The sequence below is a fragment of the Talpa occidentalis genome, unplaced genomic scaffold (assembly GCF_014898055.3).
Source record: "Talpa occidentalis isolate TD23 unplaced genomic scaffold, MPIMG_talOcc4v2.1 talOcc4.11, whole genome shotgun sequence".
In the NCBI taxonomy this organism is placed as follows: domain Eukaryota; kingdom Metazoa; phylum Chordata; class Mammalia; order Eulipotyphla; family Talpidae; genus Talpa; species Talpa occidentalis.
In genome coordinates this window covers 68,464,793-68,491,498 of record NW_023601104.1, presented here as the reverse complement: position 1 = coordinate 68,491,498, position 26,706 = coordinate 68,464,793, and the positions used below count along the sequence as shown (strand labels likewise).

The 26,706-nt window shown below is 36.6% G+C and overlaps 2 protein-coding genes across 8 annotated transcripts in view; one reads left to right on the top strand and one right to left on the bottom strand.

The window, feature by feature from the left end:
• The window catches only part of LRRC9 (leucine rich repeat containing 9), a 94,901-nt gene extending 82,683 nt beyond the window's left edge, over positions 1 to 12,218 (bottom strand). For all 3 annotated transcript variants that reach the window (XM_037503451.2, XM_054690784.1, XM_054690786.1), the window contains exons 1-6: positions 12,030 to 12,218; positions 5,748 to 5,847; positions 5,303 to 5,521; positions 4,146 to 4,286; positions 3,503 to 3,566; positions 2,850 to 2,920 (exon numbers count right to left, since the gene is read on the bottom strand). In XM_037503451.2, coding sequence (XP_037359348.1) covers positions 2,850 to 2,920; positions 3,503 to 3,566; positions 4,146 to 4,286; positions 5,303 to 5,521; positions 5,748 to 5,795 — 543 coding nt within the window. In that variant the 5' untranslated portion in view covers positions 5,796 to 5,847; positions 12,030 to 12,218. The remainder of the gene's footprint in view (positions 1 to 2,849; positions 2,921 to 3,502; positions 3,567 to 4,145; positions 4,287 to 5,302; positions 5,522 to 5,747; positions 5,848 to 12,029) is intronic.
• RTN1 (reticulon 1) overlaps positions 1 to 26,706 on the top strand; it is a 325,955-nt gene that overhangs the window by 92,606 nt on the left and 206,643 nt on the right. For 4 of the 5 annotated variants that reach the window (XM_054690793.1, XM_054690792.1, XM_054690791.1 and 1 more), the window contains one exon: positions 3,643 to 3,788. The exons of the other annotated variant lie outside the window; for it this stretch is intronic. In XM_054690793.1, the coding sequence (XP_054546768.1) occupies positions 3,755 to 3,788 (34 nt within the window). In that variant the 5' untranslated portion in view covers positions 3,643 to 3,754. The remainder of the gene's footprint in view (positions 1 to 3,642; positions 3,789 to 26,706) is intronic. 5 annotated transcript variants of the gene reach the window in all.

Here is a 26,706-nt window from a genome sequence, read left to right as displayed (position 1 = left end):
GTGTGGCTGTGTTGTATTTGATCATAGTTTGGACTAGGAGACAGTGGATGTGAACTTAGAAGTTTTACACAGGAACCCCCATTTACATTCAAATTCAGATGACATTGGAATCTGTGAAGGCACACAATCTTACTCAAAATTAATGTTGTGGTGCCTGGAGTGAATGAAGCGCAGCACATAAGTTACTCATCACCACCAGGATAACATGATTTTAGAATGTGAGAAAAGGCTTGAAATAAAAATCCAGGATAACAGTGTTTCATGAACATTCTTATGAGAATAGTAGAAGTTCCTGTGAAGAATGTTCAATGTTTTAATGAGAAATAGCCAGTTTAAGATATAGATTAGAGACCTTTTTTGAATACTATGCCAAACAATTATTTCTACAATAATTCTGCTTTATCATCATTTTGGCATGAGATTAAAATAGAAGAGAATGCTAGCATATCTGTTGAGTGCTTACTGACTGCTAGACATTATTTTAAGGGTTTACATGATCATTTCACTTAAATTTCATGTTAACCACCATGTGATACTGTCCCTGTTTTGTGGGGGTGCTAGAATTGACAGATCTTTCTGCTCAGCAACCTGTTCTCTTAACCAATGCTGACCAGAGTAAGATAAACTTCTGCATGGCTTCTTGGCAGGGAAATCCTTTATCCTTCTAGCATTCTGCACTTACTTCTTCAGCTTCAAGTCATGATTCTCTCCGTTGGACTATTCCAGTCACACAGGATTTCTAATTTTTTGAATTTGACTTGTTTCCTTCACCACTTAGGTCCTTCTCACATTTGCCTGCAATAGTCTTTCCCAAATCAACCCCTACGTGTCTCACAGTTTAGTTTACAAGTTACCTCCTCACGGATGTCTTATCTGCACCTCCCAAACAAGGCTAGGCTGCCCTTCTGCATGTTCCCACAGTACTCTAAATTTATCTCTCAAAGGTCCTGATGATCTCTTTGCAATTCTAGCACATTTAAACATAAAGCCCTGACCACATTTCACATTATTTTCTTGGAATGGATTCCTTGGAATGCAATTTATTTGATAGGTCAAAGAGTAGATATCTTTTAAAAGGACTTTGTACATACTTCTAAATGTTTTCTAGAAAATCTCTGTCAATTTAAACTTTTAAATGTCCATCTTACCCCAATTTTGTTAGTACAGAATACTATGTTTATAAAAATCATGAATATTTAAAATATAATCAGGTAAATGTTATGTTGTATTAATTTGCATTTTATTCATTCTCATGAGGCTGGAAATTCCTTTATAAATTAATGGGCAAGTAGAGTTCAATTCTATGAATTGACCTATTCATTTGTCCCTTTTTCCATGGGTATCTTAAATTACTTTTCCCAATGGATTTAAAAGACTTCTTTTAATAATGAGGATATTAATTCTTAGCTTATTATATTCTCCACAAATAATATTTTGTTTTCTTCTTATTAATTTTATGATGTGTTTAATGGACCAAAGCTTAACATTTCTGTCGTTAGTTTGACTTGAAGATTTAGTGCACCTTAAACTGGCAGGAGTAGAGCAGGATTCCGTTTCTTTTTACCTCTCTCTCTCTCATACACACACACATTTAAAGGAGCAGGTTGATGTGTGCAAAACACATTGTTAGTTAGGGCCTCCCCCGGTGGCGCAGTGGTTGAGCGCTGGGTTGCGAAGTTGCCTGCAGCCTCTGCAGCGCCGGTTCAATCCCCGGCCACTGGGTGAGGGTCCCACATGGCGCGCAGACCTCTCCTGCCGCCCGCTGCTCCTCTCAGCAGTGTACTTCGGTCCTTCTGCCTGTTCTGTTCCCCGCTCTGGCTCTGGTGAATTCTCTAGCCCTCCCGTGCTTCTGACTGTACCCAGTGCTTGTATGAATAAATAAATAAATCTTTAAAAAAATAAAAAATAAAAAAAAAGCTTCTAAAAAAAAAAAAACACATTGTTAGTAGTAAAATGGTAAACACAGGGTGATCTATTTGAAGCCTTTTCAATAATGCAGTTTAGAGATGCTGGTATTTTGAACCAGGTTAGCAGAGTGATACAAGTGGTAAGAAACGGTCAGACTCTGGACATGTTCTGAAAGTGCAGCTTAAAGAATTTGCTGGTGGACTGAGTTTGGGGTATGAAGGACTAAGAGGAGCCTTAAAATGAACTCTCAAAGATTTTGGCTAAAGTTAATTGAAGAATGGAGATGCCATTTAGAGGGGTGGAGAAGTCTGCAGGGGAAGTTATTGCCTCCATGAAGGCATCTTTGTTTCTCTATATTGGAATGTGGAAAGAATTATTGGAGGAAGTAAATGGAGTCAAGTTGAGAGAAAAACAGGAGGAGGAGGAAGGGAATGTGTTTATAATCTTAGGTTAATGTGTGTGTGTGTGTGTGTGTGTGAGAGAGAGAGAGAGAGAGAGTGTGTGTGTGTGTGTGTGTGTGTGTGTATCTTAACTCATTTTGAGTTAGGATGGAATATGCCCACAGTTCTGGAGAGTTGTAAAGAAAAAAGAGTTAAAAAAAAAAGAGATTGTTAAAATCATAAGGCATGATGAGATTATTGAAAGATTCCAGCCCTTTTCTGGGGAGGTCCATTTTCCTGGATGCTAGGAGAAGATGAAAAAACAGAAAATTAAAATTAAAAACCAGAAAACTTGAAAGCCAAGTAATACTTGTTTGATTTTTTACAGTGTCAGATCAATTATTACAGCATCAGAGCCAATTTAGTCAGCTGACTCTAAAATTTCTAGGAGATTTGGCTAGCCCACATAATTATTTCTTGAAGGTGCTGAAGTCCATTTTCTGCAAAAAGATAGTTCATGATCTGAGTTGATAAATAATGAATTGTTCCACTTAAACATACCTTGAAAGAACATATCTGGTTACCAGAAAGGTTTAATCTTTCTAGCTGTTCATTGGGATCAAGGCACCGACCTTCAATTTAAAAAACAAGATGGAAGAAAAATTAAATTTCTGGCTATATCTCCTGTTCATATCTTGTATTTCTGAGTTGCATATTGTCATCATTTCTTGCATATAAAAAGACTAACAGGGAGCCTCCCTGGTGGTGCAAGGGGTTAAACACTACACTATGAAGCAATTCACAGCCTCTGCAGCACTAGTTCGATCCCCGGCTGGCCAGGGCGCAACCCACATGGCACAGCAGACCTCTCCTGACTCGCCCACTGCTCCCCTCAGCAGTGTACTTCAGTTAATCTGCCTGTTCTGTTCCCCACTCTGTCTCTTGTGAATCCTGTCACCCTCTCACATCTCTAGCCTGTACCCCAGCTCTTGTATGCATAAATAAATAAATATTAAAAAAGACTAACAGTCACACTGTCTAACTAGTAATTACTGATAAATGAGTTATATTTTCCTGTCCTGTAGTGATTGATTTAGAAATGCTTTGCAAAGATATATTTAAAAAAGTCTGAAAGAAATCTAAGAGTGTACTCTATATACTGATAAAAAAAATATTGTAGCATTATCTCAGACTCAAAGCAAAAGAATACATACCAATGCTGCTTATTAGATTTCCAGCAAGGTTGAGATCATTTAAATTCTTCAAAGTGTGCAAGCCCTAAAAATTTAGATAACATATAATTTAGAAAAAAAATTACAATCTATATTTCTCAAACATCTAGTTAATTCTCCAGGTGTTCTGAACACTGGAATTTGTGCACTGAACAAGCAAAGAAGTGGGTGCCCTCATGAAGTCACCTTTGTTTCTCTATACTGGAACCTAGAGAGAATCATTGGAGGAAGGAAATGGAGTGGAGCGGAGAGAAAAACAGGAGGAGGGGTAAGGGAAAAAAGATACCACACAGAGTGCGTTTATAATCTTAGGTAAAGTTTGTCGTGTGTGTGTGTGTGTGTGTGTGTGTGTGCGTATGTAACTTCTCTAAATCTCTTTTCTTCACCTTCAAAGAAAAAAATAACACCTTGCCTTTCAGATTTGGTGGAAAGAGTAAAAAAAATGATGTATACAATGTTCTCCATACAATACAGAATGCTACATATATGTTAGCTGATTTTACCAATGGTAATTAAACTAGTCATGAATATTTTGGTCCTTTAACTGTAATATGATGTTGGATGTTATGGTTTAAATTCCTCAGAAATAACTGACTTTACATATAAATTAGTGAAATTATCTTACCTCAATATTTTTAATTACATTGTGGTTTAGCCAAAGAACCTCCAATCTTAATAATTTTTCTAAATTTTCTATTCTGGAAATTTTATTATAATATAAATACAATTTTTCTAAATTTCTACATTCTTGAAGACCTCCAATTTCCTGTAAAAAAGAAAAAGAGAGAGACTGGATAGTGTTAGCTTATATTTTGCCATTAATCCTTTTAATAATGTAGATTTTAAGTACAATTTCTTTTTAAAAAATCACATTTTATTGTAAAGTCACTATCCCCAAAATGAACTAAATTTTTTAAAGAAAAACAAAAATCTATCTACCTAAATACAACTATTTTTAATTTTCATATTCTCTTAAATTTTAATCATCATACCTATTTCTATAGGGTAATAATCATAATACCTATACAGTTTTGTGGGTTTTTTACTTACTTTCATCTAAAATGCTTTCATAATCTCTGAAGTTATAACATTTTATTATAAAATATTTCATGAAGTTTACAATGATTTTCTTAAAAACAACCCTATTTAGCATATTTGTGTTTCAAAATTTTAGCTATCATAAATAATACAGCAACAAATAACTTCATTCATACAGTTGTTTTCTGCTGTTGAATTAATTCTTAAGATAAAATCTTAGAATAGGGGTTTCTGAGTCAAAAATCATGTAAATTTCTTTGCCTCTAAAGTATATTTTACAATATTGCTTTTCAATGTAAGCATTATAAGTTTCACACAACCAGAAGTGTTAAGTGAACCAGTTTCATTATTAAGCAATACTGGTTTTATTTGCACTGACTTGATTACTAAAAAGTAGTATATATCTATTTTTCTTCAGCAATAAAATACTTGATGTAAGATTGCATGTTTAGAGCCTCCCTGGTGGTGCAGCGGGTTGAGCACAGCGCTGTGAAGCTGTCCGCAGCCTCTGCAGTGCAGGTTCGATTCCCTGCCAGCCGGGGAGAAATCCACATGGCACGGCAGTCCTCTCCTGTCTCGCCCGCTGCTCCCCTCAGCAGTGTTTTCCGTCGTTCTGCCTGTCCTACTCCCCACTCTGTCTCTGGTGAATTCTCTCGCCCCCCACGCCTGTGACCTGTACCCCAGTTCTTGTATAAATAAATAAATAAATCTTTAAAAAAAAAAAGATTGCATGTTTAGACTTACCTCTAAGCAGCATTCGGCAATCCAGAGTTCTTTAAGTTGTGAACAAGTCTCCAACCCTGAAATTTCTTTTATATCTTGAGCAACAATTGTGAGACTTGTTAAATTAGGAAATAATGATAATCCAACTATACAGGGATACCCTGAGAAAAACATCTCTAGTTTTGAAGTATCTGATCCTTCTGGTCCAATCATCTCATATGATAAACCATTGCATAAACACTGTTTTCAAAAAGAAATTGGGTTATTATTCATTTAAAATAATCAAAATATTATTTTTGTTATTAAAAATTATCAATTATCAGTTGCATGAGGCAAAGTTGTACCATGTACTCCCAAAAGTCATTGGGTAGAAGAAATTTCTAGGTAAACTTCAGAAAGGAATATAAAAATGTTCCATTTAATTGTCTTATAAAAGTAGTTGAAAAGAAATTTGGCTTTGACTCACCAGTTCTTTGATTATTTCTTCTTGGTTTAAGTTTTCACATTCAATCATCTTCCATTAAAATATAGGTCATAATAATAAATTTGTTAAGGAAAATGAAAAGCTGAAATAAAATAAACATGAGTTGTACCTTTTCAAGTTGAAAGGGACCTTAAAGCAACTTAGGTGGAATGACCCACGTATGCCTTGTATTTCCACATGTACGTAACCAAGGATCTATCTGGATCCAAAGATATTCCATTCTGTCTCTGAAATTTTCTGTTAGAAGGTTATTTATTATTCCGAGTTTAACTCTGTGCTCCATAACTCCTACCGTTTGTTCCATTCTGCCTTTTGTGTTCAAATAAAACAAGTATAATATCCCCACACAGTAAGCCTTGAAGATCAATGACATCGTTCTTCTACATCCTTATATCTTGCCCCTCGTTCATGTATTTTAGTTCTCTTACTAGAGATACCCTTGTTTCTCTCCTTTGAGGTTCAGTTTATCCTTTATTCAGTCCAAAACTGAACACAGAACATCAGGGCTTAGTGACATACTTGGCATGGTAATAACTGTTTACTAAAATGAGTAGACCATTTCTTCATTTTAGGTGATATGATCTACTAATACCAAAATAGTTTCAATAAATCTAACCTAATTTTTGTATTGTTTCTAAAATATATGAATCCTGGTTCTAATATGATGATATGAAAAAGATGTAGAAACAGTGTATATTTGATGTAGAACAGTGTATATTGTGAGCCCATTTTTTATAATAACTCTCACAGATATATGTGTATAGATATATATACATATATACAGAGAATATGCACACACACATATATATGTATGTATATGTGTCTCTGATTATGTCAGGAGGAAATATGGAAAGGTACATACTAAGCTGTTAGCATGAGTTCCCCTGGATGCAGGTTAAAGTTGATCTAGATAGAATAGGCATGAGAGGTTGGATGCAGAAAGATCTAGGCAAAATGGTAAAGAAAAACACTACACTTTGAAGAAGTATGTTCAGTAGTGTAGAGTCTACTGCTAGTAGACATTTGGATTGTTTATAATTTGAACATTTTTGTTGTGCAGGGTATAGGTACATATTTCTTTTGTTTTTATACCTAGGGATAGAATGAGAAAGAAAGGACTGTTGTATCAACATGGATGATTCTCACAAATCATCTAGCAATGTTGAACAATGCATGCACACTGCATGACTTCATTCACATAAAATTTAAAGCCAATATTTATGATATTAGAAGTTTGGGTGTGGCTGAGTGATTAGCAGAGGAAAAAGAGGGGCATCTGGAGTGTTGAGGAAGATGCATTTCTTGATCTGGGTGCAAATTAAAGGGATGTGTTCTCTTTGAAAAAAGTAAAACTAGATACCAAAGATTGATGTGATTTCTATAGTATGTTGTATTAAAGTTTTGAAAACAGACCGTAGGGGTGGAGGGCAGAAGCACGGTGGCCAGTTCAGGGGCTGCTGTAATAATGAAAGTGGGATAGAATGGTGATTGGAATATGGTAGAAGTATTGAGGTTAGTGAAAAAGGGTTAGATGGTGGAGAGATATGGAAGATATTACTGTTCATGTCTTCCTTGCTTTCCATTGGCAACTGTATCTTTACCCCATTCTTGGACAACCTCCCAGATATTACAGCATCTCTCTTAGACAACCACCAGATATTATATCACAAGCTGCTGTTGTGGGCAGGCAAGGCAGAACTTAGCAAGAAACAACCTGGAAGAATTTAGATACTCCATCAAAGGTCTTTATGCAGGCCACAGTTTTCCCTTCCTAGGCTGAACTAGATAGTATGCCAAGTAAAGGAGGCTTTGTTGAACCTCTCCTCATCCGAAGAGGATTCCTACAGTCAGTTTTAAAGTCTGTGAGCACCAGAGGAAAGCCTGCCCACCCCCACACAAGGGATAAACCCTGTTGTCAGTACCCCCAACATCACCTAATGGTGGTCCAAGTAATGTAGTCTATGTCCAAGATATCATTCCAGAAGAAAGGAACTGCTCCTTTTATTATTCATTAAAGTATCACTTGTATTTAAGTTTAATTTTAGACTTTTAAATCTATGCTTTTTATCAGTTCTGTCTATTCCTGTGGTATCTGTTTTAATGATTGATTTATATTATAAACCCCAACCCCATATTCTTTTTTTTGAGATGTATTAATTTTTCTATCACATCTGTTTTTTCAAATAAGATTTATGATTATTTGTATTTAGTTTTTTAAAAATTCACTTGGCATTCTGATTTAGAGTCTATGTAAAGATTAACTTAGGGAGGGCTTCCATTTCTATAATATTGAGTTTCCCTAAAGGAAGTAGGTCTCCATTTATTTAAGGAAACTACTTTATCGCTTCTCAGCCTTTTGGCTAAGATCAAGTGTAGGAAACTACTTTTTTTTTTATTGAGAAATATGCATATTTGGGATATCAACTTTATCTCTTACCTCTCACTTCACCTTATCTAGTCATCATCAATGCCCTCATTTAGAAAAAAATATTCTGATTCAGTAGCTAATTAGTAAAATAATTAGTAAAATAATTCAAAATCCTCAAATTCTATAATTTGCATAATTCCATTTGAAAGATGAGGTACCTGTACCTTCCTAGTATTTATGAGTCTCCTGTGCTTGCTCCAGTCATGAGTGGATCTAGTCTTTTAGTTGAGTTTCGAGTCCGTCAAGAGGTGTGTCCTAAGACCAGCTTGCATCTACTCTCCTGCACTTTGGGAAAACTCTTTATAGGGCCTTCTTGTTTGAGAAACCACAGGTCTTCTCTCCAGGGAAATCCCTCCAGGGAACCAGGAGCAACCAAGAGCTTCTACATCCTTCACTCTTGAAATCTCAAATCTTAGATTGGATTGATCCAATCAACTCTCCTTTCCACTTTGGAAGATTTCACATAACTAGCATGGAGCTGAAGTCGCTATAGACATGTGGCCTGTAACTTCAACAACAGTCATTTTATATTTTCCTCTTCAATGTCCTCTCCTAGGAAAGTGGGGCTATAGATACAGATCTAGGATTCACGACAGTAATTTTTATAAAGGTTCACCATTCTTCTCACGTTCTTTTCCAGAAGATGATCTTGTCCCCATCCTTCCAGAGAACAGCCATTCCATCAGATGTACCTTCCTTAAATTTCTTTTTCCTCTAAAAAACTTTTTCAACCATTATTAACTCTAAGTGAAATTATTCTCCCTTTTGCCCAAAATGAATCTCTTCATGTACATGACCCTATCCTCGTATTTCTCAAAATATTTTTATCTCAAATTTTCCTCCTCATTTCTGCCTATCTTTCCTTCTCTGAGGTCACTTTCAGGTAAATATATGAAATGTTAGGTTATTCCTAACTTTAAAAAAGTCCTCCTATCCTGTATTCTACTATGAATAGCTGATTTTAGACAACCTCATAGAAAACCTCTAGACAGTAGTATTAGCAACATGCCACTATCTCCATTCAGTTGTCAAGTCAATGTAATCCTGCTGAAGACACCTCAGGCCACTAGAGGTTCTCTTATCAAGTTCAACAGTAATCTAACTTGCAAAGATGCTGGGCATGTTACAGCTCTCAACTTAACCTTAGCATGGTGTTTGACAATGCTGATGAGTCTTTAAGTTTATTCTTGGGGCCTCCCTGGTGGCCTAGGGGTTAAGGGTTAAGTCTCAGCACTATCACAGCTAAGGCCTGAGTTCAATCCCCAGGCACAATCTCCAAACAGGGAGTTAACCCATATGGCAAGGCAGACCTCTCCTGTCTCACCCTCTGTTCCCCTTAGCAGTGTATTTCAGTAGATCTGCCTGTTCTGCTTCCCACTCTGTCTCTGGTGAATCCTCTCACCCCCTGCACCTCTGGCCTATACTCCAGTTCTATGCATAAATAAATAAGTAAATAAATCTTTAGAAAAAAGTTTCTTCTTTGTTTTGTCTTTTCTTCTTCTGGTTTCTACTTATTTCAAACCTACTTTTCAGATTAATTTTTTTTCTTCTGGGTGAAAAACAACTAATCCTTTTTCTTTTTTAACAAGAATGCTTGATTTAGCTAGGCCTTAAATTTTTCTCAATGAATGACTCAGTTTTCAAGATACAATTTTTGTATATTTTATTATATTCATTTTTATGTATTCTATGACTTTAAATTATGGTAAAATTGCAATTTTGAATTAAAATGTTTTATTTGTTGCTGGAATATAGAAATATAAATTAATTTATTTATATTGAGTTGTAATGGAACAAAGTTAATAAATTCACTTATCATTTATAGTCATTTGATTACACATTACTTAGGAATTTCTCCCTATACAATCATGTTATCCTCAGAAGGTCTGTTTTCAAGAGGTGATGTTTAAAAGGTGATGCCCCTAAAATTTTCATCCCACAATCTCTTTGTTAGTTTTTTTTAATCAAGTTATTATGGTCTTGATCTTGTTCCAATCTCTGAAAGAGTTTGTGTAAAATGATTCTTATTTCTTTCCTTAAGTGGGTAAAAGAAAGTCATGTAGTCCCTGAGAATTTGGAAAGATATTTAATAACAGATACAATTATATCAGAGTATCCAGACTTGTTTTTACTTCTTCTTTTAGACATTTAATAATTTCAAATTTACTACTGATAGTTATTCTTTTTGATGTCTTTTTGATGTCTGTAAGAATTGGGCTATGTCTTCTTTAATTCTTGGTGCTGTAAATCATGTTTTTAATCTTTTCTTAATTGTATTAGGGTTAGATCAGTTTTTATTAATTTTGCAAAGAACTAGTTTTTGTCTTGATTTTCTAGTTTTCTTTTTATTGATTTCTTTAAACTTTTTTATTGAAGTAGCATGTATTATAACATTATATAAGTTTCTGGTGTTAAAATTACTAATCTATATCTTCCTTGTTTTCTGTGCAAAAAGCCTAACTACCCAAATGAAAAGCCACATCTGAATGTCACAGGCTTCTCAAAGTCAGTATGTTCACAACTGAACTCATATTTTCCAAACAGCATGCTTCTCCTCATGCATTGCCTTGTCTAGGCAAAGGACACTGTCCAAATCACCCAATTCAGAAACCAGGGCTTATTCTTACTCATTCTTTTACTCTTTCTCCTGTATTGTGTCATTCATTAAATCCTGCATATAACTCTTAAATATCATATGTTTTCTTCCTGTCTGTTCTGATCATCTCTGCCTTGGTTCAGGCCCTCACCACTTCACCGTAACTGAATGTCCTCCCTATAGTCTCACCTCTCTCCAACCCATTTTACACCACTGTGCCAGTCAGTATCCTCAAAGGCAGATCTGATCATGCTTTCTGCCTCCTGGGGATGGTTCTCATGCTCTCCTTGCTCTGGCTCCTGCCTTCTCCTCAAGTCCATCAACCATAAACTCCCCGGAGAATCCCAGGCTCTGGAAACATCTACAGTTTTCTATTTTGGCTGATTCTCGGTCCTAAATAACAATAGTCTTTTTCAATTGACTTTATGGCCTATTTCATACATAATTAAATGATTTTGATCAAGGGTCTTCTCTGTGAAGACTTTAATTCTTTCTGGTTGTACTGCATTATTCTCTTCTTTGTGACTTCTGGTAGCACCTGATAAGTCCTGTGTATACCGCCTGTCACACTGTATTATGATGTTTGCAGGTCTTCCCTCCCTACTAGTTACATGTTCTTTGAGCGCAGTGACTATGAGCCTGTCACAGTATCTGACATGTCCTAGGTGTTCACTAAAAGTTTGTGGAAAGGTTTGAATTAATTTATTATGCCACAGACAGGACAACATAGTATAACTTAAAACAATATATGCCCAACATGACCAAAGAGAGTATAATAACAAAGGACCATGTTTCTGTCTGCCATGAGAGCTGGGTAGGATCTCATTCCGGGGAAATCAAGTTTCTTTTCTTTCTTTTTAAAAAACAAACAGAAGCCCTCTATGGTTAAATCGTTCCCTCCCTTGAGTATAAAAAAGGATGAGAATACACCCCTCAGAGGCATTGTGGTCCAGACAAATGCCCTTTCGGCTCTAGGTGAGGAATTTCAGGTTTGGTCAATGAGCACCTGGTACTCGCAGCCCACTTTCTTAACTGGTGCAGAAAAGGTTGCACAAATGACGGAGGGTCACTTTCCTGTTCCTCCTCCTACTTCGCTTCAGTCACCCTGCCAGCCTCAGATAGAGCCACCTCACTGTCTCTCATTATGATTATTATCTCCGCTGCACCATTACCGGAAAACTCCCGAGGCCTGGCCAACAGTGATGTATGCCCGAAAGGCCACCAGGTGACAGTCACTCACCTTATCCCAGAGAGGATGGATTCTGGGTCAATCCAAGACAAAGCAGAGCCACTCCGATCTCTCACTCCCCGTCTTGCAGGAGCCGGCAGGACACCATCTCCAGCCCAGGACCTGGTGTGTACACACCACCCGCCACGGTTACCTAGGAAACCCGCTTTCTGCTTTCCGCTACCTCGGGGTGGGGAGGGGGATGAAAGGAGCAGGCAGAGCCCGGCCTCCGCGTTTCTGGATCACGTGGTGGCAACCTCCAACCAATCCGTAGAGCTCGGGGGCCTCCCGGAAGACCCCGCTGGTGCTCCTGGGAATTGGTGGGTTGCTTCCAGCTCGCGGGTGTATTTGTACCTGTACCATCTTTCCACTTGCCTTCCTGGGGTCAGAGGACTGGACTGAAAGCACCTGGAATGTGGGCATGGAGCGGCGACCTAGTCGTCGCCTCCTCCCATCCTGTCTCTTTCCTATTGAAATAAACCTCGTGCTTTCTAAGTCCGGAGTCCCGCTGAGCTCTGGAATGGTGCTGTGATGTCACAAGGCGGCACCGGGCCGGGACAGACCCCAGTCCCCAGGCTTGGTCCTCCTCTGCTGGAGGAATGTAGCCGACAGCCCCCTGGAAACCTCCAATCGAGGAGCGAGCAGAATTGATGAGGGCGCAGGCCCGCTAAAGCCCGGTGCCCTCCGGGGACGAGATGAACCAGTCAAAGGCCTTGTCCCTCTCGGACAGGATTTTAAGGTCCCTTTAAGTATTTTGTCCAGGAGGCAAACATTATTTGCAGCTCTTACAAATTACAATTATTACAACATTATTTACAAAATAAAGTAGAATTTAAAAAGCGATGGGCAGGAGCTTTTTTAAAAAAGAGTGGAGGAACTGAGAAATTAAAAGAAAAAGTAGCCGCATGTAACGTTTCTTTCTCTAGATCTGCTCTACCAAGTAAGGTAGCCGTGGCCACAGACACATGTGGCTAGTTAGAATTGAGATGTGCTGTAAAATGCACATTTGAAGATTTGGTGTGAAGAATATTGGGTTAAATGGAAATGTATTAAAATTACTGTTTCTTTTTAGTTTTTAAAAGCCGCTCTTAGAAAAAGTTAAGTTACACATTGTCTTCATTGTGTTGCTGTTGGACAACCGTTTTATATTTTTCGTGGTTCATTTGGCTTGTGTAGATTTATGACTTCGGTTCACGCAAAATAGTGTCTGTAGTACTTCTTTCTGTCACCAAGTGGCCACCTCACTCAATATACTAGTTTTAAACTGCTTTCTCGAGAAAAACGTAACTGCAGATTTAAAAAATATTTCCATTTATCTAGCATTTGTCATCAATTCAGCGTATCTCTAATGATTCAATTAATTTTATTCATAATCCAACTTTAAATATACATAACAGTATGCATATTTTTTATTTTACAGGAATTTCAGTTCCCTTCTGCCATTGATTGATTAATTAAAAATAAACTACTTGTGACTGCACAATGTTTAAAACAAATACCAGAAAAATATGACTCACATTTGTACTTTTAGAATTATCTTCCCTGAAAATCAAATTGAACAGGATGACCCATCTTGGGGCAAAATTTCTTCTTAGCATGTGAAGACTAATTAGATGGCAAAAAATTCAGAAATCCAAGCTTAGATACTAAGAAATTGGATCAGAAATCAACTACGTGAATTATTTACTTCAACTTCATTTTAGAGAAGGCAGCTGTTTTTAGATAAAAGTATAGAGAGTATCAAATTATATTGTTAGAAATCTGTTGTGTCTTTTCTAACCTGTAAGATAGGGAGAGAACTAATGCACATTTTTGTTTATATCATATACGCCAATAATTTTTAGAATGTTTTTCCGAGGTAAAACTCAAGGATTCAACAGTCAACAATTGAGTCACTGTGACTTTAGAACTACAGCAGTAAGGATAACTGGGGCTAGGCTTGTGTAACATTCAGAGAAATTTCTGCCACAGAGGAAAAGTCCCTTAATCTTGGCTTATAACCAGATCATCTGAGATGACTTCTTATTCTGGCTTCCCACTATTGTGTTCATATTTAAAGGCCTAGTGTTGTCATGTGCCCAAGAAATGTACTAAATTGTACTAAATTGAAGTAGTTCTAAAAGAACTATTTCCTGGAGAGAAATGGACTAAATGGAGAATGACTCCATTTCTCCCTTTTTGGCAGGTTGCTTTGTACCATTTCACCATCTTTTTAGGTCTCTTACTTTTATTCCTAAGTATTTGTAAATACCTCATAAGAAAAGGGCCTATAATTTTTGCTTTTGTTTTTCCCAGACACAATCTTAGTAGAGTATTTGGATAAAAAGAGTTTTGGTATTTTTAATTAAATAAGTTGCTACTTTAAAGCTATAAATATAGGGCAAATATCTAAGGTTTAGTGTTACAAGTAGTACAAAATACTCAATGTCATAGTTGTCTTGCTTTTCTTCAAAGTGAGTTTGTCTACTTTCTCAAGACACTTAACAGTTGAAATAAAATTCTTCCGATCACTATTACTAATTACTAGTCTAACAAAAACCATCACTGTTCCCAGAAAATTACTTCAACTGTGTGGAGACTTAAGGCCTAGTGATAAGCAAATGGGTTTCCAGCCCAGGTTTTTATGGTACCTTAGAGTGACTTTAAAAATCAAAACAGGTACATTAAAATTCTCAAAATGAATTCGTTTTATCTAACTTAGTGAGTCCATTGACAGTACAGGTTTGTTTGAGAAAAGGAAAGAGAAAGGAACCAATGAGGGGAAGTAAAATATATCAAATAAATAGAAAAGCATCACCATGTCAGTTCGAGCTTCTCTGTTATTTCTTCTGTTTCACTGGATCACTCCAGGGGACAAAGTCCCTGCCCTACTGTGGTAACTCAACAGGGGTGAAATTATGGCACAATTAAGACTCTTTTAATTATTCTGACTCTAAAAAATAACACCTAATATACTAATATCCTTTTAGTAACCAAAGTTTGTTGAAATTAAAAAGATACTTGAGTGAAAATTACGATTTTAAAGAAAGCAGTTACCCCGTGAATGTCAAACTCTTCTTGAGAAGTTTAATCATGGTTGCAATTCTTATTTAGAACTATTTTGGCAGCCCCATGTTTAAATTCAAAGGAGAAAATAAACTAGAACAGATTTAAACCCCCTCTAAATTTGTAGATTAGAGAATGGAGAAGAGAGAAGAAATGAGGTGATTTCATATGAGATCTTTGTTTTCTTCAGTTTCTCCTTCCCCCAGATATATTTTGCGTCTGTAATTCTTCACTTATCACTTCTACTTCTTCCTAATTCAATTGAAATGATTACTTAACTCACCTGCAGTCCTTGTTTTGAGCCTCAAATCTTTAGATTGTCATTAAGTAATTTCTAACTGGAGATGCCATTGAAAAGAAAAAAATGTTAATTTTTCAAGGCTTTTAAACTGTTAGGTTTTATCACTAATTTTCTTCCCTTTGGTTCTAATTTCTCAGTTCAATTTAAATGAGCTGCTAAGTATAAGGAGTGTTATTTGAGCCACAAATACAGGGATTCTAATGCAAGCTAAGCTGGACATTGAGTGGTCATAATGAGTGACAGGTACATGTATTTCAATATACAAGTTTTTGTTTCAGGTTTTTGTAGTAACAACACACTCTCATAATTTGTAGAATATACCTATTCCCCCCCCCCCAGATTTCTGGAATACCAAAGCATATTTATTAGAGATAGCTTTTAATTCAGAATTTCACCACAAAAATCTCTTGATTAGAAAGAAGAGTTACTCTCAAACATTTTGGTCTCCTTTAAACTCTTAAAATTTATTCAGGACCCTAAAAGGCTTTTATTTCTGCAAGTTATATCAATTGATATTTGCCATGTTGGAAATGAAAACCTGGAAAATAAAAAATTAATTTATTTTGAACAATAAAGTCATTATATGTGCACATAAGAAACTTTTCTATGAAAAATTACCATATTTTGTGAAAGAAAATCTTAGATGATAAACAGCATATTTTTCATGTTTTTGAAGTTCGTTAAGTGTCTGACTAAGGATACTGACATCTACTATTGACTTCCGCAATTAACCTGTTGCAAAACCTCGGATTATGTAGCCTCTGAAAATCTGCACTGTACACTCATGAGAGTATGAGAGTGAAAGGTAAATAGCATCTTAATATTATTATGAAATCAGTTTTGACTATACAAGCCCTGAGAGATACCAGCCATACACTGAGAGCCGCTCGTTCAGGACAATATTTATCCCATTACGAAAAAAAGAAAAACATTCATAATTAGGAGTAAGTAGACTTAGAATTCTAGGTCAAGAAGCTGTTCCACCACCCAAGATGCCGGCAAGTCCCAACAACACAGTGTCCCAACGCATACGGCAAATTAGAAAACAGACAGTAGGGAGGAGAAGAACCACACGCAACCTAGCAACTCTCCAGAGAAAAAGCACACCACAAAAAGAAAGCCAGCCCCCAGATTGCAACGACAATAACTTGGAAGAATTTCTGAGCCTTCCAGAAAGAGAATTTAAAATTGCCGTGATTAAAAAACTGACAGAAGTCATAAAGGAAAACAATGATAAGGGAAAAATAATCAACGATCAGAAGAATGCAATTGAGTCCCTAGAGAGGGAAAACAATGGTCAGAAGAAAGAAATTGAGTCCCTAAAGAGGGAAGTAAAAGAAATGCAGGAGATCAAAGAATTAATGGAAGAACTAAAGAATTCTGGGAAAAGCAATGAAAGCAGAATAGATGAAATGGAAGAACGAATAAGTAATCTTGAAGACACAGAAATAAAAAGAACCAAAACAGAGAAGGAAAGAGAAGTACGAAGGAAAAAGAACGAAGAAAGACTTCGGGAACTATCGGACTCCATGAGGAAAGGAAATATAAGAGTTATAGGAATACCAGAAGGAGAGGAGAGAGATGTAGGAACAGAGAAAATATTCAAAGAGATAATTGAAGAGAACTTCCCAAATGTGAAGAAGGAGCTGAAAATTGATATACAAGAAGCAAGAAGAACACCAAACTTCCACGACGAAAGGAAAAATACAGCAAGACACATAATAGTAAAGCTCCCAAGAATCCAGGACAAGGAAAAAATAATGAAGCTGGCAAGAGGGAAGAACAGATAACATTCAAAGGAAAACCAATCAGGCTGACATCAGACTTCTCCGAAGAAACACTACGGGCAAGGAGAGAGTGGAGGGACATAGTCAACAGACTCCAAGAAAACAGATGCCAACCAAGAATACTCTATCCCGCAAAGCTCTCCTTCCTCTTGAAGAAAGAATATGGACCTTCCCAGACAAACAGAAACTCCGGAATTTCATTGCAACTAAACCCCCACTCCAAAAATACTACAAGGAGTTCTAAAGCCAGAACCTCAGAGCGACGAATAACAATGAAAGAAGGCCAAAAAAAAAAAAAAAGTTATTAAAAGAATAAATAAATAAAATCAAAGGAAAGACAAACACAATGGCAAATACAGATGTTAACATATCAATATTAACTCTAAATGTAAATGGACTAAACTCTTCAATAAAAAGACACAAGTTGCAGCTGGATTAAGAAACAAACCCAACTTTTGCTGTCTCCAGGAACACATTTAGCTACAAAAGATAAAATAGGCTCAAAGTTAAAGGATGGAAAACAATCCTACAAGCAATGGACCAAAAAAGAAAGCAGGAACAGCTATACTTATATCAGATAAAACAGATTTCAAACTCAAAAAGATAAAAAGAGACCCCAATGGTCACTACATTATGATCAAGGGGACAATACTTCAAGAGAAATAACACTCATTAACATATCTCCAAACGAAGGAGCACCAAAATATATCAGACAACTGTTGTCCTCTCTGAAAACAGACATCAGAGAAAACACATACGTAGTGGGAGACTTCAACACACCACTATCAACAATGGATAGATCAACAAGACAAAAAATAAGTAAAGAAACCAAAGCTCTAAATAAGGACCTAGAGCAATTGGGCTTAACAGACATCTATAGAACACTAAACCCAAAAAAAACGGAGTACACATTTTTCTCAAGCGCACACGGATCATTCTCCAGGATCGATCACATACTGGGGCACAAGACAAACATCAACAGATACACCAAGATTGAAATCATATCAACCATCTTTTCTGACCATGAAGGCATCAAACTAGAAATAAACCATAAAAAGAAGGCAAGGAACTTTCCTACCTCATGGAGATTAAAAACCACACTACTGGAAGACCATTGGACTAATGAGGAGATCAAAGAAGAAATTAAAAAATTTTTTGAATTGAACGACAAGGAGGACACCAATATCCTAAATGTATGGGATGCAGCAAAAGCAGTAATAAGAGAAAATATATAGCAATAGAAGCTCACATCAAGAAACAAGAAAGAACGCAAAGAAACAACCTAATCTCGAAGCTCAAAGATCTAGAAAAAGAACAACAAGAAAACCCCAAAACCAGTAGAAGAAAAGATAATAAAAACCAAGCAAATAAATGAAATTGACTAAAAAACAATCCAAAAGATCAATGAAACCAAGAGCTGGTTCTTTGAAAAATCAATAAAATAGACAACCCCTAGCCAGGCTCACAAAGGAAAAAAGGGAGAAAGCACAAATAAACAGGATCATCAATGAAAGAGGAGAAATCACAACGGACACAGCAGAAATCAAAAGAATAATCAGTAACTACTATGAACAGTTATATGGAAACAAGTTTTAACAAATCTAGAGGAGATGGACAAATTCCTACAACTCTACAATCACCGCAAAGCTAGATAAAGAGAAAATAGAACACCTAAACAGACCAATTACAATTACGAAATTGAAATGGTAATCAAAACCTCCCCAAAAACAAAAGCCAGGACTGATGGATTTACAAATGAATTCTACCAAACATTCAGAGACGAATTAGTGCCTATCTTCACAAACTCTTCCAAAAAAATTGAGAAGGAAGGGACAATACAAACACGTTTATGAAGCAACATTACACTAATACAAACGGAAACAAGGACAAACAAAAAGGAAAACAACAGGCCAATCTCCCTAATGAACACTGATGCAAAAATCTCAATAAAAATTTTAGCTATCAGAATCCACAAGTATCCATAAGATAATTCACCACGACCAGTTGGATTCATTCCAGGGGCACAAGGATGGTTTAACATCCGAAAATCAATCAACGTTATCCAACATCAACAAAAAGAAATATAAAAACCATATGATAAATATCATAGATGCTGAGAAAGCTTTCGAAAAGTGCACACCCCATTCATGATAAAAGCGCTTGAAGTTCTTGGGATACAAGGAACATACTAAACATCATAAAGGCCATCTATGACAAGCCAACAGCCAGTATCATTCTCAATGGTGAAAAGCTGAAGCAATTCCATTAAGATCTTGGAACAAGACAAGGATGTCCACTCTCACCACTGCTTTTCAATATAATACTGGAAGTCCTAGCCAGGGCAATAAGACAAGAGAAAGACATCCAAGGAATCCAAATAGGAAAAGAAGAAGTCAAACTATCACTATTTGCAGACGATATGATATTTATTAATAGCAGAACCCAAAAACTCCACAGAAAAGCTAATTCAACTCATCAATTCAGTTCAGTAAAAGTGGCAGGATACAAATCAACACGCAAAAGTCAGTAGCCTTCCTAATACAACAATAAATCTGAAGAAGAAGAAATCGAAAAGACCATCCCTTTTGGTTATTGAAACAAAAAAAATCAAATATTTGGGAATAAATCTACAAAAGAGGTAAAGGACCTATACAAAGAAAATATAAACACTGTTAAAGAAAATAGAAGAAGACACAAAGAATGGAGAGACATCCTGCTCATGGATTGGAAGAATAAACATTATTTAAAATGGCATCCTTCCAAAAGCAATATACAGATTCAATGCTATTCCATCAAAAATTTCAATGTCATTCTTCAAAGAAAGAAAAATATTGATGAAATTCATATGGAATCACAAAAAACCCCGAATAGCCAAAGCTCTCCTGAAAAAAAAGAAGGGAATGGAGGCATCAGACTCCAGACTTCAAACTATACTACAAAGCCATAATCATCAAACTGCATGGTATTGGACAAGAACAGCATACAGACCAATGGAAATCGAATAGAAATCAGAAATAAAACCCACAGATTTAATGGTCAACTAATCTTTGACAAGGAGCAAAGACTATGCATTGGAGCAAAGAAAGTTTGTTCAATAAATGGTGCTGGGAAAACTGGGTTCGCTACATGCAAAAGAATGAAGCTTGACACCATCACACCATACACAAAAATCAACTCAAAATGGATTAAAGAACTAGACATAAGACCTGAAACCATAAAATATATAGAAGGAAATATAGGCGAAACACTACGTGATTTGCCATCAAAGACATCTTTACAGACACATCACCAAAGCAGTGATAGTGAAGGCAAAGATAAACAGCTGGGACTATATCATTAAAGAGCTTTTGCACAGCAAAAGAGACAATAACAAAACAAAGAGAAACCCACCAACTGGAGAAAACATTTTTGCACCCACTAATGATAAGGACTGATCACAAAAATCTGCAAAGAGCTGATGAGAACTCAACAAAAAAAAGAAAATATCCAGTCAAAATGGGCAGAAGAGCTTAAAGAAACTTCTCTGAAGAGGAAATGCAAATGGCCAACAGGCATACTGAAAAAAATGTTCAACATCAATTGTCATCAGGGAAATGCAAATCAAAATACCATGAAATACCATCTTACACCAGTGAGAATGGCACATATTAAAAAACTAGAACAACAAATGTTGCGAGGGTGTGGAGAAAAAGGAACTCTTCTGCACTGTTGGTGGAGTGCAAACTGGTCCAACCACTGTGGAAAGCTGTGTGGAGATTTCTGGACCTACTAACATAGAGCTTCCATATGACCAGCAATTCCACTCTAGGTATTTACCCAAAGGAACAGAAAACATCAATTCCAAAGAACACTGCAAGCCTATGTTTATAGCAGCACTGTTTACAAGCTAAGCTTTGGAAACAACCAAATGCCCCAAAATAGAATGACTGGATCAAGAAGATGTGGTACATATATACTGGAATATTACTCAGCATTCAAAAAAGATTAAACACATGCAATTTGCAGCAACATGGATGGCGCTGGAAGGGATCCTGCTCAGCGAAATAAGCCAAAAAGAAAAGAAAATACGGATGGTCTCATCAAGCAGGAATCTAGAAACTTAAATAATGGACCAGGAAAAATGAAAAACTATAAAGAAAGTGAAAATCAAATCAACAAAAAACTATGACCAGAGACACTTTTTAGGGACGGGGGCGGGAGGGGAGGGATTGGGGTCAGAATGGGGGGCTGCAATTGTATGGGGAATATAACAATAAAATTTATAAAAAAAAAAAAAAAAAAAATTATTCCCCAAAAAAAAAAAAAAAAAAAAAAAAAAAAGAAGCTGTTTCCATTAGATATTTGACACAATTTAAAATTGCATTTAAAAACAATGCTCCACCAAAATATATCAGACAACTGTTGTCCTCTCTGAAAACAGACATCAGAGAAAACACATATGTAGTGGGAGACTTCAACACACCACTATCAACAATGGATAGATCAACAAGACAAAAAATAAGTAAAGAAACTAAAGCTCTAAATAAGGACCTAGAGCATTTGGGCTTAACAGACATCTATAGAACACTAAACCCAAAAAAAACGGAGTACACATTTTTCTCAAGCGCACACGGATCATTCTCCAGGATCGATCACATACTGGGGCACAAGACAAACATCAACAGATACACCAAGATTGAAATCATACCAACCATCTTTTCTGACCACGAAGGCATCAAACTAGAAATAAATCATAAAAAGAAGGCAAGGAACTATCCTACCTCATGGAGATTAAAAGCCACACTACTGGAAGACCACTGGACTAACGAGGAGATCAAAGAAGAAATTAAAAAATTCTTTGAATTGAATGACAAGGAGGACACCAATATCCTAAATGTATGGGATGCAGCAAAAGCAGTAATAAGAGGAAAATATATAGCAATAGAAGCTCACATCAAAAAACAAGAAAGAACTCAAAGAAACAACCTAATCTCGAAGCTCAAAGATCTAGAAAAAGAACAACAAAAAAACCCAGAACCAGTAGAACAAAAGAAATAATAAAAACCAAAGCAGAAATAAATGAAATTGAAACTAAAAAAACAATCCAAAAGATCAATGAAACCAAGAGCTGGTTCTTTGAAAAAATAAATAAAATAGACAAACCCCTAGCCAGGCTCACAAAGGAAAAAAGGGAGAAAGCACAAATACACAGAATCATAAATGAAAGAGGAGAAATCACAACGGACACAGCAGAAATCAAAAGAATAATCAGTAACTACTATGAACAGTTATATGGAAACAAGTTCAACAATCTAGAGGAGATGGACAAATTCCTACAACTCTACAATCACCCAAAGCTAGATAAAGAAGAAATAGAACACCTAAACAGACCAATTACAAGCAGCGAAATTGAAATGGTAATTAAAAACCTCCCCAAAAACAAAAGCCCAGGACCTGATGGATTTACAAATGAATTCTACCAAACATTCAGAGATGAATTAGTGCCTATCCTTCACAAACTCTTCCAAAAAATTGAGAAGGAAGGGACAATACCAAACACGTTCTATGAAGCCAATATTACACTAATACCAAAACCGAATAAGGACAACACAAAAAAGGAAAACTACAGGCCAATCTCCCTAATGAACACTGATGCAAAAATCCTCAATAAAATTTTAGCTATCAGAATCCAACAATGTATCCATAAGATAATTCACCACGACCAAGTTGGATTCATTCCAGGGGCACAAGGATGGTTTAACATCCGAAAATCAATCAACGTTATCCAACACATCAACAAAAAGAAATATAAAAACCGTATGATAATATCAATAGATGCTGAGAAAGCTTTCGACAAAGTGCAACACCCATTCATGATAAAAGCCCTTGAAATTCTTGGGATACAAGGAACATACCTCAACATCATAAAGGCCATCTATGAGAAGCCAACAGCCAGTATCATTCTCAATGGTGAAAAGCTGAAAGCAATTCCATTAAGATCTGGAACAAGACAAGGATGTCCACTCTCACCACTGCTTTTCAATATAATACTGGAAGTCCTAGCCAGAGCAATAAGACAAGAGAAAGACATCCAAGGAATCCAAATAGGAAAAGAAGAAGTCAAACTATCACTATTTGCAGATGATATGATAATATACATAGAGAACCCAAAATCTCCACAGAAAAACTAATTCAACTCATCAATCAATTCAGTAAAGTGGCAGGATACAAAATCAACACGCAAAAGTCAGTAGCCTTCCTATACACAAACAATAAATCTGAAGAAGAAGAAATCAAAAAAACCACCCCTTTTATTATCGAAACAAAAAAAATCAAATATTTGGGAATAAATCTAACAAAAGAGGTAAAGGACCTATACAAAGAAAACTATAAAACACTGTTAAAAGAAATAGAAGAAGACACAAAGAAATGGAAAGACATCCCCTGCTCATGGATTGGAAGAATAAACATTATTAAAATGGCCATCCTACCAAAAGCAATATACAGATTCAATGCTATTCCAATCAAAATCTCAATGGCATTCTTCAAAGAAATAGAACAATTATTGATGAAATTCATATGGAATCACCAAAAACCCCGAATAGCCAAAGCTCTACTGAAAAAAAAAGAAGGAAATGGAGGCATCACACTCCCAGACTTCAAACTATACTACAAAGCCATAATCATCAAAACTGCATGGTATTGGAACAAGAACAGACATACAGACCAATGGAATCGAATAGAAAATCCAGAAATAAACCCACAGATTTATGGTCAACTAATCTTTGACAAAGGAGCAAAGACTATGCATTGGAGCAAAGAAAGTTTGTTCAATAAATGGTGCTGGGAAAACTGGGTCGCTACATGCAAAAGAATGAAGCTTGACCACTACCTCACACCATACACAAAAATCAACTCAAAATGGATTAAAGAACTAGACATAAGACCTGAAACCATAAAATACATAGAAGGAAATATAGGCGAAACACTACGTGATTTGCACATCAAAGACATCTTTACAGACACATCACCCAAAGCAGTGATAGTGAAGAGAAAGATAAACAGCTGGGACTACATCAAATTAAAGAGCTTCTGCACAGCAAAAGAGACAATAACAAAAACAAAGAGAAACCCCACCAACTGGGAGAACATTTTTGCACCCAACACTAATGATAAAGGACTGATCACAAAAATCTGCAAAGAGCTGATGAGACTCAGCAACAACAAAGAAAATAATCCAGTCAAAAAATGGGCAGAAGAGCTAAAAAGAAACTTCTCTGAAGAGGAAATGCAAATGGCCAACAGACATATGAAAAAATGTTCAACATCACTTGTAATCAGGGAAATGCAAATCAAAACTACCATGAGATACCATCTCACACCAGTGAGAATGGCACATATTAAAAAAACTAGCAACAACAAATGTTGGCGAGGGTGTGGAGAAAAAGGAACTCTCCTGCACTGTTGGTGGGAGTGCAAACTGGTCCAACCACTATGGAGAGCTGTGTGGAGATTTCTGGACCTACTAAACATAGAGCTTCCATATGATCCAGCAATTCCACTCCTAGGTATTTACCCAAAGGACACAGAAACATCAATTCCAAAGAGCACCTGCACTCCTATGTTTATAGCAGCACTGTTTACAATAGCTAAGCTTTGGAAACAACCCAAATGCCCAAAAATAGATGACTGGATCAAGAAGATGTGGTACATATATACCATGGAATATTACTCAGCATTCAAAAAAGATAAACACATGCAATTTGCAGCAACATGGATGGCACTGGAAGGGATCATGCTCAGCGAAATAAGCCAAAAAGAAAAAGAAAAATACCGGATGGTCTCACTCATAGCAGGAATCTAGAAAACTTAAATAAGGGACCAGGAAAATGAATAACTATAAGAAAGTGAAAATCAAAATCAACAAAAAACTATGAACCAGAGACACTTTTTGGGGGGTGGGGGGCGGGAGGGGAAGGATTGGGGTCAGAATGGGGCGTTTGCAATTGTATGGGGGAATATAAAAATAAAATTTAATAAAAAAAAAAAAATAAAAATAAAAATAAAAACAATGCTCCTATCTTTAAGTTGTAGAGATTACTTTTAAAATTCTGAAGAATTCCATGTTTGACATTTGGTGCCAATATTATAATGCACATTGAGCAGAACGTTTAAAATATGATTTGGAAGTTGTTATTGTGGCCTTACTAATTTTACTAGTTACCACACAATCATATGGTCTAATAGAGTCAACATGATACAGTAGAAATGGCTCAAGGTTTGGAATTCTAACTTCAGAACTAACTGATTTTGTGGATTTGGGCAAATCATGTCACTTCAGAAAGCTAATAACTCTGATTTTAAGGATTAAGCCCCCAGCTCAGGTTTTTGCATAGGGTTTTGATGGATAGCCGTGTTGAATTCCACCTGGGATCAGGTGGTGCAGTGATGGACTGCATGATTAGGACGTGTTGGCAAACCTTTGCTGAGGATGGGCTGCAAAGACCCCACCCAAAGAACATGGGGTCAAATCCAACTAAGTTGCAAGAGGAGTGGCAATAAGAGGAGTGGGTAGATCAGAGTCACTAGGAAATAAAGAGACAGAACCGAGTCAGACCAAGACCAGAAACTAGAAACAATTTTAAGACCTGGAAGAGCTGCAGAGAGAAATTTCAGGCCCTTGTTGAACTTGAGAAAAGATGAACCTCTTTAAGGTGGTGACCTAGGCCAGTCGCACAGGCCCAGCCTTATCCCAATTACAACCTGTTTCAATATAACCGCAAAGAAAGGAGTGGGTGGGGCGCTTTTATCCTGCCTCTATTTACCCAAGCACAAAATACATTCCAACTGCGCGAGATGAATATTCCCCCTACTTTCGGCTTTCTTACCTCTTCATCTTTAAGAAATATGCTTTCCTGTGGAGAACTCATACCATATAGAAAAAAATAAGACTGACCTCACCAAGGGTGACCAATCTTTCTGGATTGCTTGGAATTGAGAGGATCCCCCAGACAGGACTTTCAGCTTGGAATAATCACAGGTAAGCTGTGGCAAACTGGTCATACTGCATCATACTCCAACCCACATCCCTACCCCCATTCTCAAGGGACACATCACTCCAAGTCAGTCTGATGGAAGTCCTCCCTATATCATTCTTCTCAGAGCTATCAGCAGTTCTCTTACTCCTGCCTAGACTAAGTTGGTGGGGTAGATGTCATAATCTGCCAATGACCATTACACCCATTAAAAAGAGAATTTCATTCTGACCAATAAAGATAAATCTTGATCTCTGATTTAGGCTCCTTGCTGAGTCTGAAGCAAGACTAACTGAGGACCTTTCAGTGACATGAACTTATAAATTCTCTCTTTTGTGTAAGTTTGGATTTGGCCTCTGGCCTGATTTAATGTAGTGGGTACCTTAAATAGAAGGCATCTGTAAATCACAGAATATGCTTAGCTACCAGAAACCTTACTTACTTTATAAGAAATTATAACTGACTAGGTTAAAAGCTAGAGTACAGGGCAGCCTAGTCTATAAACTCTGCTTTGACTGGTGCCAAATGATTGCTTGTCTTGT